Source organism: Telopea speciosissima, chromosome 7 (assembly GCF_018873765.1).
Source record: "Telopea speciosissima isolate NSW1024214 ecotype Mountain lineage chromosome 7, Tspe_v1, whole genome shotgun sequence".
NCBI lineage: Eukaryota > Viridiplantae > Streptophyta > Magnoliopsida > Proteales > Proteaceae > Telopea > Telopea speciosissima.
The window spans coordinates 63,337,815-63,353,503 of NC_057922.1; the positions used below are offsets into that span (position 1 = coordinate 63,337,815).

General features: G+C 38.5%; 1 protein-coding gene across 1 annotated transcript; it reads right to left on the minus strand.

Moving 5' to 3' along the window:
* Positions 1–353: 353 nt before the first annotated feature.
* On the minus strand, positions 354–5,056 carry LOC122668772 (ran-binding protein 1 homolog c-like). The gene is made up of 4 exons (XM_043865305.1): positions 4,825–5,056; positions 4,508–4,659; positions 4,284–4,409; positions 354–580 (listed from the first exon to the last, which is right to left on the minus strand). The coding sequence occupies exons 1-4, from the start codon at positions 4,986–4,988 to the stop codon at positions 354–356; spliced, it is 669 nt and encodes a 222-aa protein (XP_043721240.1). The 5' UTR covers positions 4,989–5,056.
* Positions 5,057–15,689: the final 10,633 nt, after the last annotated feature.

A 15,689-nucleotide genomic window follows, 5' to 3' on the forward strand; every position in this document is an offset into this window, starting at 1 on the left:
AAATAAATAACATTCAAAATAAGTTAAACAGAGACTCTTACAATTGATTCTTCAACAAAGCAAAAATCATTAAAAAAAATAATCCAAGACCTTAAGACTGTCCCGAAGCTGTAATTTCAGCGAAGAAACAAAGACCAACAATCTTGACCTGCAAACTAAATCAGAATTTCAATGGCAGAAAGACGGAACCATTGTCATGAAACACACTCACCAATCCCACGACTTGACCTGACAGACTCGATACCAATTCCTCCATAACAATTCATCAACCTTCAACAGATTTCACCAAATTTTCGAGTGACCACTTGGGAACGATATTAAATAACCTTCTCTCTCTACAACCTTCTCTATATTTATCTGTCTGGTTTTGCCTTTTCTTCTTCCTTTTGCTCCTTTTCTTCTTCCTTATGCTCTGCTGTAGGAGCAGGAACTTTCTCAGTTTTTTCTTCCTTATCTTTGCTTTCACTTACACTCAACTTCTCAATCAGGCCAGCAGCAGAGGTACCTTCTTCGCTCTCTCCATCTTTCTTTCCTTGAGATTCAGCAACCTCCGCTATCATTTCCTTGAAAGTTTTGCAGTCTGACAAACAGGCATATGTATAAATATACAGAGAACATTCATTCACATAAACAACCATTACTATTGATCATACTCCAGTGAACTCGACATTAAGAAACTGTAACACTAATATTTTAAGTATTGGTGAGGACATAAAAGTATAAATCTAGGTAAATATACACACCTCACAACACTTGACCAATACTTGCTCCAGAAACAATGGCATATTAGTCATTTAACAAACTTATAAAAACTATTAGTCACCAAATACTCTACTACCATAAATTACCACACATAAAACCAGAAAAATACCAATTCAATGATAAAAAGAAGGATGGAGATCCACATTTGAAGTTCTAATGGGCATTAAACAAAAGCCATAGCAAAGTACAAGTGGCCCTACCATGATTTTAAAAATTGGTATTAGACTCGCCAATGTCAATACCAATACCGATAGGCCAAATCGGATGATTTTGCTAACCCCAGTTAGATCCACACACAGACACACATCCCCAGTTTAAATGGACCCAATCTTGCTTTCTAGATATCACCAGAAGTCAAGTTTTCATTTCTTTCTCAACTTTTTGCAAGAGAGGGAGTTAGATTTCAGTTCATTAATAAAACTGGGGTCTCAAGTAAGGACTAAGAAGCCAGAGTGTGTTTCAAGTTTTTAAATCTCCCAACCTCTGGGAACTCTCATGTCTCCCTCTTATAGAGTGCATCATTGATGTATCTCGGCTGTCCAAAAAAAAACAGCCTCAAGTGTAGGGATTCCCCCCTACACCAGCAGTAGTGTAGCTGTAGGCAAGGTTCGAAAACTCGGGTCTCTATGCCAACTCGGACCCTTGAAAAACCGAGTCGAGTCGAGATCTCGCAGAGTTGGTGCACCTTTTTTTTTCCGACTCAAAGCCTCATCTCGGTGGGTTTTAGACCTAGTTTGAGTCATTTAAACACAACGGCACTATCAGATTTTGCAAAAACAAAGTCCAAATAGGAGATTCACTTAGTAGGAAAGCAGGACAGACACTTATGCTAGAAACCAGGACAAACACACTTATTTATGCCTAATATCATTTAAGTAAATGCTTTTGTATTTCATTTACTTAAGATATTATTCATAAATAAGCAAATACCCCCTATTTGAATCCAATAAAAATAGTTAAAAAATCAAATTCCAAAAGGAAAAAAAGTCAACCCCCCAGTTCAAGAACAAATACTAGGTTTTCGGTGGTAGGTGCAATTTCCAACTTTCTAATGTTGGGGTTTTTCTCAAATCTAAAAATTTCACAAATCTTAATATGGTAAAACATTGCTAAAAACCAAAAGTGCGGTAAAATATTCATTTGTTTTAATGTCCAAAAAAATATTTTCATTCAAAGCGATTTTGACAACATTCACGCACACCGAATTAAGTTTGACCGATACATAACTCCTTCAATATAAATCAGATTTTAGCAATCTTGGACTTGTTGGAAAGCTTTGTTTTGAAAGCATACATAGGTGTCTGTATACCAAGATTTTCCACCAAGATCTCGAGATTTGGCACTCATATAAAGGACCTAGATGGGCATTTTCCTAGGTCAAACTGCCGAGATCTCGGCGAGATATTGACATTTTGAGACTCATTGGCAATCTCGTCTCGGGATTTCGAAAAACCGAGAAACTCGGCGAGATCTCATGAGTTCTCGAACTATGGCTGTAGGATAGGTGTAAGGATTCCCCCGTACACCAGCACAAAATCGTAGGGTTAGGTTTAGGTCTCTATTTAGACTTTGCTTGCTGACTTGTAATCCTAATTGGAATTCCTAGTTGGGAATCCTAGTTAGAGTCCTAGTTTGAGTCTGCTTTCTATTTCTTTTTGTTCAGCCATTAAGGCTATAAATATGCTTGTAATTGCTCAAGAGAGCCCCACGATTTGAAGAAATAAAGTTATTGCTTTTGCAACCAGATTGTCCTGAAAGAGGCTGTGAGGGTGAGATGCCCAGGCTGATTATTGCTTTTGCAACCAGATTGTCCTGAAAGAGGCTGTGAGGGTGTGATGCCCAGGCTGATGAGATAGCCAACCTATCCCCCATCTTCTTCCCTACTCAATCTCCATTCTTCTTATTTTCTGTTAGATTTAAACCCTGCAACCAAGCTACCGAGTGTGTGTTCTGGAGTTTTCAACCAAGATTTGAGATCTAAAAGTTCCACAGCAACATTGTGATTGATTGCTGGACTGAAGGGGATAAACCAGGGCTTGCGGCTACATCTATTTTCTATTTTCTGTTGGAGATTCGAGGGTTCTGATCTCAGCTACCTGCAACCAATAGAGGTGAGCTTCTGGGTCTTGATTCTGCCCTATTCAAGCTATACTCGATCAGTTTTTGGAGACCCACTGGAGTCAGTTTTAGATGATCAGAACTCAGAAGATTCTCCCGGAATTGGCATCGGCAGACTGGTTTATGGCATTCTCTGCTACAACTTCGAGCAACTACAGCTCTGCAAGTAATCCTCTGATAAGGCCCATATTCGAAGGGTTAGTTTTTCCCCTGGAAAGCTCTACTCGATCCAGGGTTGAGGCATATTTTGCAGGCTGGTTTGAGGCCTAGCTTTTAACCTTCTAATTCTGGTTCTGTTTCTATTTTGTGATCTACCGAGTAAGATCTCTCTGCTGGGACTGTATGGATTTGCTATTGTGAGAATCTTTTGGGGTTAGGGTTATTTGTAATCTAGCCTTACATTAACCATACTGACTGGAATGACTAGCCAACACTCAATGATAAACTTCCTTTAACCGTGTCAGAAATCTTGACTCTATCCAACCACTATACACCAAAAACCAGTGCAATGCACATGGTTTGTCAAAGTATTTCATCGTGAATTTATTCTTAGTATGCAAGAATGCATCCGCAACATCAATACCAGCTCTGTAGTAGAATCAACCAAAGACAACTTTGTAGTATAATGAAACCATGTTTATTTTACAAAGGTTCTCCTCTAGATAAGAAATCACAGGCTGTTCAAAACAATCAACAAGGCAACATCTTGTCAAAACATGTGAAATGTGAGGTCAACAGGATGATCAAAGCAACAATAACTCAAGTAAGCTATAAAGGTTGGCTACATGAACCAAATTCCACCATCCCATAATATCTAAGGCCATATTATCCATTAGTGACAACCATTCCTGGTTTTAGCAACTATTTAGTAAACATAAATTACCTAAAATTAACTACTACCTGAAATTAAGCTAAAAGGCTGAACATTATATGTTTTGACTGCAATGCATCAAAACCTAGGGTTTTTCAGATACAGTCGTTTAAAATGATAGAATTCTAATCAGCATATTCATCAACTATATATTAGATGAAAACAAAATATTATATAGGACACAGGAATCAGAATCATCCCTATAAAAAAGATGCATCAATTTCAAAGTTATTCTCACATGAAATGTATAGACTACATTGTGCACATTTTCAGATCCTCTGATCCCCTATGCAATAAATACATCAACTTCAGTATTATTGTCACCTAATATCTACCAAACATTATATAAGTCACTGTAATTTATAATATCAAAAAACAGTGAATCATGCCAAATATTATTAATTATAATATCAAAACAAATAATGAACCAGAAAACCATGGGTCTACTATTCCAATAGAAGAAGATGACAAAGAAAAGAATTAAAAAACTGCAGTAAGCGAACAAGAAATCGAATAGGTTTATGATGCTCACTCTCAATTGAAGGAAACCGAATGCAAAAGAGTTCATCTTTCAATTCCCCGTCAGAGAAATCAGTTGCGTGCCAAACGCATGATTTATCATTCCCGGCATGTTCTTGTACAGAAGTCGAAGGAAGAACTGCGAAGAATTAAGTAAATAAATACACCATAAGTAAACAATAACCTCGGGAAGACGAAACCAATAGATATTCACAAACACAGAGTAAATCATCAGACCTAAATGGTTGGCGCAGATCTTGAGCGTCTTAGACTGACGCATAACCAACCTAACTTTCCCTGTTTCCTTGTGCTTCAGAAGCTTCACGGTTCCAACACCCCTCTCTTTCCACTGATTCCCTTCCTTGTCAAATCGATAAAGTTTTGCTTTTCTGCATACGAACAGGACCGATCAAAATAAAAAAATCAAACAATCAGATAAATTCACCGACAATATAAATAAAAACTCCATCAAAAAAGGAGAAGCTCGTAAAAAATCAAAATGACGCTATATTACTAATCGATGAACGGAAGGGTATTGGAAGAGCAGTGATTACAAGTCGAGAAGGACATCTTCTTCTTCCTCTCCAGTGGTAACAGCAACTTCTTCAAGCCTAACAATTGGAGCAACCTGAGCTCCTGTATCTTCGTCTTCACCGGCTGCAACTTCTGTTGCCTCTTCCTCTCCCTCCTCTTTGCGCTCTGCCTCGTTACTCGCCATGATCACTGCAGACAACAACACAGTGGAACTCGGGAAGAGAGATTCTGACTTTTGAGAGAACGAGAGATTGGGAGAGAGAATTGAAGGCAGAAGAAGGGTTTTAAGTTTCAACTTTCGGCGCGTCGATTCTGTGTTTCAGAATATTTACTAGGGTTCCTCGCTTGTTAATGATTCCATGAGGCCGACCTCATAATCACGTAACCCCTGATGACCATTAGATTCGTATAAAACCTCGGTGGGAATGGTGCATTGAATGCTGCGCCGTCAATCCAGTAGATTCGACATGAAGGACCTGATCGACGGCCTGTGATGCACAGATCGACGAAAGAAAATAGTATGGGCCCACTATTTGATATTTTGATTGATCGGTTCAGTTCGAACTTGGTTATTGGGCAACCTAAAACCAAATCATTAAAAGAAAATTTTAGGCCCCGTTTGTTTAGAGGGATATATGGGATGCGAGTCTCTAACATGTGGTACCCATGTGTTAGTGGGGTAACCAATCAGGGTGAGATTTGTGGGAAAAGTAAAAAGAATAAGTAATGGATCATCTACACGTACCAACAGATAAACGTACATCTTAGAGCCAATCACATTTTAATTTTGTTTTCATAAAAACCCCTCCTCCCGTTGTAAATGGCAAAAATAGGACAGGTGGTTGGCTCTCACATGTACGTTCATCTGTTGGTACGTGTAGAGGAACCGAACTCCTTTCCCAATTCTTTCTTACATTTGTTTACTGCTCGGGGTGGGGTCTTGCAAAGACAATGGGGTTGGGAAGGGTGATCACATAGGGGGTGGCAATTTGATAGAGGAGGTTGTGCATTAGGGGCAAGGGATAGGGATGATTGCAGGGAGGGATTTTCAAGAGGGTGGTGGTTGATTTCAAGTGGTGGAGTTGGGGGTTGTGGATATGGCAAAAGGTATGAGGGTCAGATATTGTTGGAGGTTGCGGGTGGGTTACAATGGCAATGACCAGGGATTTGAGGAAGAAGATGATGGTCAAAGAACTGGGCCGATTTCGTGAAATATCTAGACAAGTGAGAGAGAGATCCATGGCACAGGGCAGCATGAAGGCAAGGATGAGGATCATGTGGAAGTTTTGATAAGAGACGTTGTGATTTGCGACCTTGATCTTCATTAAGTCAAGAAACTCATTGCTACTCGAGATCATGATGCTTTTCATGGTAGGGGAGAAAATGAAGTTGCATCGTCGTCTCTGCCTCTTTAAAATCTTTGGGCAAATATAACCCTAGCAAAAATCACCATCATATCCAATAGTTCGAGAGCAGTAGATCGACAAATATTGCAAAAAAGATTGAGATCTCTTCTTGGTCCTTCTCCAATTGGGCTTCTCAGATCCTTCTAAATCAGGCATTTGGAGTTTTTTGGTCGATTATCAGTTCAGAAATGAAGATTCGACAAAATATTTTTCATTTTTTTATCACACGGGAAAGGTAAGACAGGTTTTGTTGCTATTAAACTTGATATGTCCAAAGCTTATGATCGACTTGAATGGAGTCTTATTAAAGCATTATTTGACTTTTTAGGATTTGGTCTTCAGTGGGGTAATCTGATTCATGTACTCTCATTTCTACCCCTCCTTTTCCATTAAATGAATGGAAATCCCTTTGACTACTTTACGGCCTCTAAAGAAATACAACAGGGATGCCCACACAATTCCTATTTATTCATCGTAGCAATGGAAGTCCTCTCTTGGCTTCTTATGCATGGTTTATAAGGATCTTTGTTTGTTCCGAGGTATGAAAATTGCTAGATCTGCACCTAAGATTTCTCATCTCTTATTTGCAGATGACACATTTATTTTTTGTAGAGCCATTGTGAATGATATCCTTACGATAAAGGCGATTTTGGATTTATTTTTTGATCTTTCAGGATAAGAGATAAATTTTGGAAAAAATGGTATGTTCTTCAATAAGAACATCAATGTTTCTAAAAGGACAGTGTTTTGCTCTCTGATTGGGATTAGTGAAATTCCTAATAACTCCAGCTACCTTGGCACTAATCTCATCCACTCTCGTTCCAAGATCAAGGAATTTACCGGTGTTGTTAAAAGATCAAACACTGGATCATCTACATAGAAAGCTAACCAACTTTCATTTGTAGGACATAAAGTTCTTATTCAGTCTGTGTTGAGTTGTATACCTGCTTACCTAATGTCATCATTCTTGTTCCCACACAAAATCTATAAAGCTATAGATCCAATTTGCCTTAATTTCTAGAATGGAAGCATAGGGAAATGCAAAAAAATCTTGTTTAATTGGCTGGGATAAAGTGTGTTCTCCTTTAATTCTCAAGTTAGAGTGGAGACTGCTCAATAGTACAAATGATTTGTGGGCTAAGGTAATTAAGGTTAAATACTTCCCTCACACTTCCATCTTTGAGCCTAAGGTTTGCAAAAAGAGAAGGTCTTGGTGTCACGCCCCCATCCCAGACAAGGGATATTATACATTATAAGGGGTGACTAGGACGACACATATCATCCCATTAAGCTGCCAGGATCATTGACACAGTGTCCCAACACACAGTCATAATCAATAATAAAATAATATAATATCAGAGTGCGGAAAGGAGAATATTACATTTCAAAAGATTAATGGCTTTGCAGAAGTGTATAAAATCAAATAGTTACAAGATGATCAAAGCTTAGATGATAAATACTGTAATTAATCCATTTTTCATTACCATCTAATAACTATCAACAAAGGTATAACAGTAATTGTTTATACATGGGCCTACGTCCTAAAAAAAATAAAAGGGGAACAAGTCCCTAGAATTCTCACGGCCCATAGGCACAATCGTCACAAGGATACCCGTTGCCATATTCCTCTAACACAGCTTCCGGCTCCTCCGTACTTGCATCATAATCTAAAAAAAATGTGTACACAAGGGGGTTAGCTCCACTGAGCCAGTGAGGGGATGGGGATGCACAAACACACAATTCATATAGTCCAATGATGCATGCATATGTTAAATAAATTTTCCACCTAACATCACAACTAAGTCAGAGGTATATGCTACTGTGACAACTCGGGAGACACTGTGGGTCACTTAAGTTATCGCCACAATGAAACCTCAATTATCACCTGGGACCTACGCCGATCGAAGCCTCAAAGACCACTCAGTGGCAGACCCCTGATAACCAATACTACCATGACTGGCCTCTCCCACCTCCATAGAATCCGATGTACTGATTACCCAACACCTAAACCCCTGTTGGTAAGGGTCGTAGCATAAGGGTGTAAAATCCTAGCCGCAGATATACTACATGCAAGTCCTATCGTCCCGAGAGGTAATCCGGGAGCATCAACTTTTCATTTGGTTTAGTGGCCCGGCTATCAGCACAGCACGGCGCATACAGTTCAACATGACATTCAACATAATTACTTCATAAATGTATATAGTATCCGGGGTTCCGGCATCGGCACCCACCAGCACCGAGACCCATCAAAGTAAAGCATCTCCAATTAACATCATAACAATCATATATAAAAGTATGAAATATGCGCAAGCATGCTTAATAATTTATAATGATGACATAATATACAATACAATAATAATATCAAGCCCAAACAACCAAACCCACTCACATATAAGTTATGTTCCGATGTTATGAGTTATCGCCGCAATTAAGTAATATGCCACAAGATGGGAATTTAAACCTAAAGAAAGAGTGAGAATAAGGTTAAATAAGTAAAGGAAATGATCCCCAAAAGGTATCCCATAAATCATTTAAGTATAAGGTTTCAGAGGCAGGGTGGTTTTATGTGTGGTCTCATGCCCAATTCCTGCAACCACATGTAAATCCTAGCTAACCAGGGGCTTAGGAAGGTCTCTGCCAAGGGTGTTTTACAGGTGGTTTGTCTCAAAACATGAAACCGCACCTAAAACCGACTTTAACAGGGGCTTATTTAGGGGGTGGTTGCAAGGGTGGTTTCTCGTAGGTCTTGAAACCGCATGTAAAACCACATACCTGCAGAATCGAAAATTGAAAGGTTTCTCACCAGGGGTTCCTTTCCCAAGGGGTTTAAAGGTAAGGAGGCTTCAAGGAAGCTTCCTCCTAGGTCCATTAGGGTTCTAAGACCTCATTAGGTCTATGTAATCCCAAGGAATTAAGAGGGAAAGCAAAGAGAACCTAATTTAGGACATAAGAGGGTAGAAACCTTAAATTTCTCAAATGAAAAGAGATTGCTTAGGCTTAGAGCTTGTAATGGAGTGAAATAACTCCATCATAGTCTAGGTTTAGAGGTTCCATCGATTCCTTGGGTTCCAAGAGAACCCTAGGTCGAATCTCTCCCATTTTTCAAACCCCAAAACCCAAAATAGAAGAAGAGAGGTGGGTTTTAATGACTTACCTACCCCAAGGAAGTGGTGTTCCACGTTGAGGGCTCCAAGAAGTGATCTTCAAGCCTCCAACCAAGATTCTCCACCCTTCTTCCTCCTTTTCTCCTTCCTTCTTTTTTCTTTCCTTCTTTCTTCTTTCTCCTTTCTCTCCTCTTTCTCTCCTCCACGATTTAGGTTAGATGGCAGAAGTAAAGAGAAAGAATGCTTCTCCCCCCCTTTTATCTTATTTATAGAAAGTGACTTGGGTCCCTTAAGTCAAATGGGTCAAGAGCTAAATGAGTCGATCCAAGACAAATGGATCATTAAGCCAAATGGATACTTTAAGTTAAATGGGTCAAGCGGGCTTAATGGGTTGACCCATTAGTTCTATTTGAGTAAGAGAAAGGAATACCCAACCTTGGGTCAAATAGAGTTAGATGGACCCTTAGGTTAAATTACCACTTAAGCCCAATGGGCCTGCCCACTAGTTATAATTAGGAAAGAACCTAATTAAAAGATGAGCTCACATGATATGGGTATAATTGCTCTTCACATGTTTTTCCAAGGCAAGTGGGACCCATAAGTGAATTATTTCCAACTCAACTAAAATAGCCCGGGCGGTCCAAACCTTAACCCGCACTTTGAGGGCATCGAAGGAAAGGGTAAATAAATAAAATTAAGGGCTAGCACTTACTATTTTCTTATCATGGTTTGTCCCCCATGACCCGAATAGTTTTCTCCACAGGCAAACTCGTACTGTGGTCAATAATTTTGTAGCTGGATTTGACCACCAGTGAGAACAACTCACCAGCATACGTAGCAGTGATAACTACACATCGTAGGAAAAAAATAATAATTAATTATGATCCGGGGTGCGGGTATAACACTTGATCTTGGAATAGCATAGCCCATATGCTTCCCACTTTAAAAACCATAGTTTTTCGACAGATTGGGGACGGAAACACGTCTTTTTTTTTTTTATTGACCCATGGGTGAAATCCATTCCATGACATTGCTTAACTAATTTTTTGCATAAGGATAATAATATAGAGCTTGTTTGTAATTATTTTGTTAACAACAAATTAAATCCGTTGTCTATTCATTCATATCTTCCCACATGTTATGTCTTCGTTATTTCTAACTTGTCTTTATCTAATGATGTGGACAGTTGGAGATGTTCAATCTCTAAAGATGATAGATTCTCTACAAGATTAGCAGCCAATTTCATTCAATCTACTTTGAGACCATCTAAACAATCTAGAAATTCATGTTGGTGGTGCTTTCTTTGGAAACTTCCAATTCACTCAAACTTTAAAATGTGTGTTTGACGTGTTTTACATGCAGGAATCCTAGTTAAAGCGACTCTTTCAAAATGGACCCAGATTGATTCTCATTGTGTGTTTTGTGGATCTTGTGTTGAATCCATCTGGCATATCTTCCTTTCATGTGATTGGTCTAATCATATATGGATGGTAGTCCCTTTGGAATTGAGAACAAAGTATCCCTCCCACTCCTCTCTAGATCAGCTTTGCATCTCTTTCCTCTCTCACAAACAGCTTGATAAGATTTTGATTAGATTGTTTTTGTTGGTTTTTATTATAACATGTTATTTCATTTGGCACTTTAGAAAGAAGGTGGTCCATAGATTTGTTAAACTTGATCCTTTTTGGGTTCTTAAGAACACTCAGACATGGTTAAAAGATTTGAATATTCTACCCCCGTCCTGTATTCCTTGTAATGTATTTACCTTTGATGGGTGTGGAATTTCTGTAGTATCCTGCTTGGAGTTATTGCCTATATCACACCATCCTATTCTAATTTGCGCATGGACAATTAATTCTTCATTGAAGAGATCAAGATGGATGTTTACTATTTTGTTGGAAAGACATCTTATTTTGATAGTTGCAGGTTTTTAGAAACTAACCATTTTTTGGAGCCAGGGCTATTTAGACTTCCACAGGGGCTCGATCACTCTTCACAACTAGGCTACAAGATCAATGAAATTTGGTGTTGCAACAAGGACATTCTTGGTATAATTCCGTCTCCAACTACAATTGTGTGGCCTTGGAGTCTGGTCCCTCTTTTGATGAAAGTGACGGAGTCAATTTCAGGCATACCCATTAATACCACAAAGAATGCTAATATTTTGGATTTCACTAACTTTATAACCAGGCATGTGATTGAATCCCAACATGAGTTTGTTCAGTATGACAATATTGTAGAAATGCTTTCTTCATTCTGTTGATATATCGTTTTCTTTTTCCATTAAAATAAAAAAAACTTTAGCAATATTAGGACTGAAAATGAAGTAGTGAACCTCGATGATAGGGATATACCGCAAAGTGATAATTTTAGGTACCTAGGTTCAATCATAAAATAAAAAGGGACAAATAAAGGATGATGTTGCATAAAGAATTATCGCAAAATGAATGAAGTGGAGAGGTGCATCAAAAATTTTGTGCGATCAACGTAATCCCTTTAAAAAAAATATATGTAGGACACTTATATGACAAAAAATGATGTATGAAATTGACTTTTGGGAATTGAAAAAACATTATATAAATAAACTTAGTGTAGTTAAAATGAAGATGTTGAGATGGATGAGTGGTAAAATTAGAAAGTATAAAATAAGGAATGAACAAATTATAGTTACTTAGGAGTAGCTTCGATACATGAAAAGTTGATAGAAATTCGAATGAGGTAATATGAACATGTGCAACATAGGCCTTTAATTGATCCAATAAGGATGAGTGATATGATTTATATTGAACCAACCATCCCCTTCCTCGAATCTGAAGATTGAGGACCGAGATGGAAAAACCTTCCAGTAAATAGGTTGAGGAATATCAGTATTCATCCTCTCAAGAAGAAATAGAGGGTTTATCTTTATCCTTTGTGAATTAATCTACAACGGAGGATATAGTGGAAGTTGCTGCTGTTGATTCTCTTAGCAAGATTGAATCGAAAACAACTGATCAAGTTCCGAAAGGAAAGACAGATGCAAAGGAGAATTCGTGCATCTTCCATCCCAGTTCTCAATAGGATAGCAACAAGATTTTGGATGACAACAATGATTTTGATGATGTTGATAACAACAAAAACGGATCCGCTTCTCAACAAGTTACTATCGAAGAAATTCCTCTTGATGATGACTCAACGAGGAGAGGAGAGCGTTTTAGTCCAGGTATGTCCTCTTCCACCAGTGATCTGAAAAATGTGGACATTTTGAAAATAGTGCAACAGAGGGGTATGAAATTTTCTCGACACTGATTGTGGCCTTCGGATTCAGAGGGATTTTAAACACTCTCATTCAACAAGGGTTTTTTTGGGGGGATGGAGAGCTTGTATGGAGAACTCACGACTACTCCAAGATTGAATGGTGCAAGTTCCGAAAGGAAATCATATTCAATCTCTTAGCAAGATTGAATGGAAAACAACTGATCAAGTTTCGAAAGGAAAGACAGATGCAAAGGAAGATTTATGCATTTCAGTTCTCGACAGGATAACAACAAGGTTTTGGAAGACATTAATGATTTTGATGATGTTGGTAACAACAAAAATGGATCCGCTTCTCAACAAGTTACTATCGGAGAAATTCCTCTTGACGATGACTCAACGAAGAGAGGAGAGTGTTTCGGTCCAGGTAACCCTTCCTCCACCAATGATTCAAAAACTGTGGATGTTTTAAAAATAGTGCAACAGAGGGGTATAAAATTCCCTCGACCCCGATGGTGGCCATTGGATTCAGAGGGATTTTAAACACTCTCATTTTAGTAAGGATTTTTTTGGGGGGTTGGAGAACTTGTATGGAGAACTCACGAGTACTCAAAGATTGAATGGGATTAAGTTCCGAAAGGATCCGATATTGAATAGGAAACAACTATTCAAGTTTCGAAAGGAAAGACAAATGCAAAGGAGGATTCATGCATCTTCCACCTTGGTTCTGAACAGGATACCAATAAGGTTTTGGAAGACAACAATGATTTTGATGATGTTTGTATCAACAAAAAGGGATCCGCTTCTCAACAAGTTACTACCAGAGAAATTTCTCTTGATGATGACTCACGAAGAGAGGAGAGCGTTTCGGTCCAGGTAATCCCTTCTCCACCGGTGATCCAGAAAATGTGGATATTTTGAAAATAGTGCAACAAAGGGTATGAAACACCGGAAGGGCATCGATTCGGAGGAAATTTTTGGGGGTTGAGAGCTTGTATGGAGAACCCAAACTCAAGATTGAAGGCAATTTCTAAGGCAATCTAATTCAATCTCTTAGCAAAATTGAATGGGAAACAATCGATCAAGTTCCGAAAGGAAAGACAGATGCAAAGGAGGATTCATACATCTCGGTTCTCAACAGGATAACAACAAGGTTTTGGAAGACAACAATGATTTTGATGATATTGGTAACAACAAAAATGGATATGCTTCTCAATAAGTTACTACCTGAGAAATTCCTCTTGACGATGACTCAATGAAGAGAGGAGAGCGTTTCAGTCCAAGTAACCCCTCCTCCACCAATGATCCGGAAAATGTGGTCATCTTGAAAATAGTGCAATAGAGGGATATGAAATTCCCTCGACCCCGATGGTGGCCATCGGATTCAGAGGGATTTTAAACACTCTCATTTTAGTAAGGATTTTTTTTTTGGGGTTGGAGAATTTGTATGGAGAACTCATGAGTACTCCACGATTGAATGGAATCAAGTTCCAAAAGGAAATCCCATTCAATCTCTTAGTAAGGTTGACTGGGAAAGAATTGATTGAGTTCCGAAAGGAAAGACAAATGCATAGGAGGATTCATGTGTCTTCCATCGCGATTCTCAATAGGATAACAACAAGGTTTTGAAAGACAACAATGATTTTGATGATGTTGGTAACAACAAAAATGGATCCGCTTCTCAACAAGTTATTACCGGAGAAAATCCTTTGACGACGACTCAACAAAGAGATGAGAGCGTTTCGGTCTAGGTAACCCCTCCTCCACCAATGATCCGAAAAATGTGGACATTTTGAAAATAGTGCAACAAAGGGGTATGAAATTCCCTCGACCTTGATGGTGGCCATCGGATTCGGAGGGATTTTAAATACCCTCATTTCAGTAAGGTTTTTTTTTTTAGGGTTGGAGAACTTGTATGGAGAACTCATGAGTACCTTCTTTTTATCCATAGCAGCAACTTTTTGTAGAAGGTGAAGTCCAAGAAAATAAGAATAGATGATGGTATGAAGGAATTTGGAATCAAATACAAAAGAAGTTCATTTTGAATTTGAAAGCCATTACCTAGAATATATATGGATGGTTTCATCAGAGCTAAAATGTTTGAAGTAAGTATATAGTGGTTTTTTGTATGTAAGGTTTCAAAGCAGAAACAAACACAAGTTGATATTTTGTATGAAGCCTAGCTATTATTTTAATTCCTCTTCACTGGTTTTCAATAACATGTTTCATGCCCCATGAGTATTGACCTACATTTTGAACAAATTTTCTCATGCATCATCTTAGCTGGAAAAAGGGCTGATTATTCTCCAAAAAAAAAAATGATTTATATTGAATGAGTAAAAAAAGCTAGTAATATACTTGAAATTGCTATAGCGAAAATTATGATGAAAGACATGCATAGCATGGGAATAGTAAGAAGTTTTCCATATGTTGCCACCACACATTGTGGGAATTTGATCTTAACATATAGAAATGGAATTAACAATATGGGATATGGTTCCCCATGCTGCCAGTGTAGAGAGGAATCTACACTATACAAATAGGTGTCTTGAAAAAGGTATCATCCATATGGGACATACATTTTCAGAGTCTGTGATAAAAATAAAAATAATAAAAACTAATGTGAGTGGGAAACTGCACGCTAGTGTCGTGGCAATTTTTTCCCCTCAAGATATAAAGGGAGAAGGTTCTCTAAGCAAGTGTACAGAGGAGCGCACCAATGAGATGCAGTCAATAATATGAATCTTAAGAGTGGATGGTTGACTGCCCACTTGTCTTGAAGATGGTTTCGTTTATAGAAGAGCAGGGAGGTCATTTCATGTGATGAGGAGAGAGATAGAGAGAAGGTGCTAATGTATCCTCCCCTGGCGGCTTAGATAACCATTTCCCCCCAAAATGTAAATTTAAAAAAATATATTTATATTTATGGGAACAAGAACTTTGTGGGAGAGCGTGTGCGTTGCACCTAAACACAGAGGGGTCAAAATGACCGCCCCACCCCATGAAAGATGGAAATGCCCGCCCTATTGATGCTTCAACATGTGATCCTATTAGTCCCTACACACGCGCAAAGATCACGCTCCCCCGTAGAGGACTCTCTCCTTATATTATATAAGCAAAAGGTTTTGTGTGCAACCGTGC

What these genes read in the sequence shown, in the direction of transcription:
- LOC122668772 (XM_043865305.1), bottom strand. Translation starts at nt 4,988, where the DNA reads ATGGCGAGTAACGAGGCAGAGCGCAAAGAGGAGGGAGAGGAAGAGGCA. An exon ending in GATCTGCGCCAACCATTTAG is followed by an intron (nt 4,410 to 4,507) that starts GTCTGATGATTT and finishes AATTCTTCGCAG; the next exon opens with TTCTTCCTTCGACTTCTGTA. An exon ending in TCGGTTTCCTTCAATTGAGA is followed by an intron (nt 581 to 4,283) that starts GTGAGCATCATA and finishes CCTGTTTGTCAG; the next exon opens with ACTGCAAAACTTTCAAGGAA.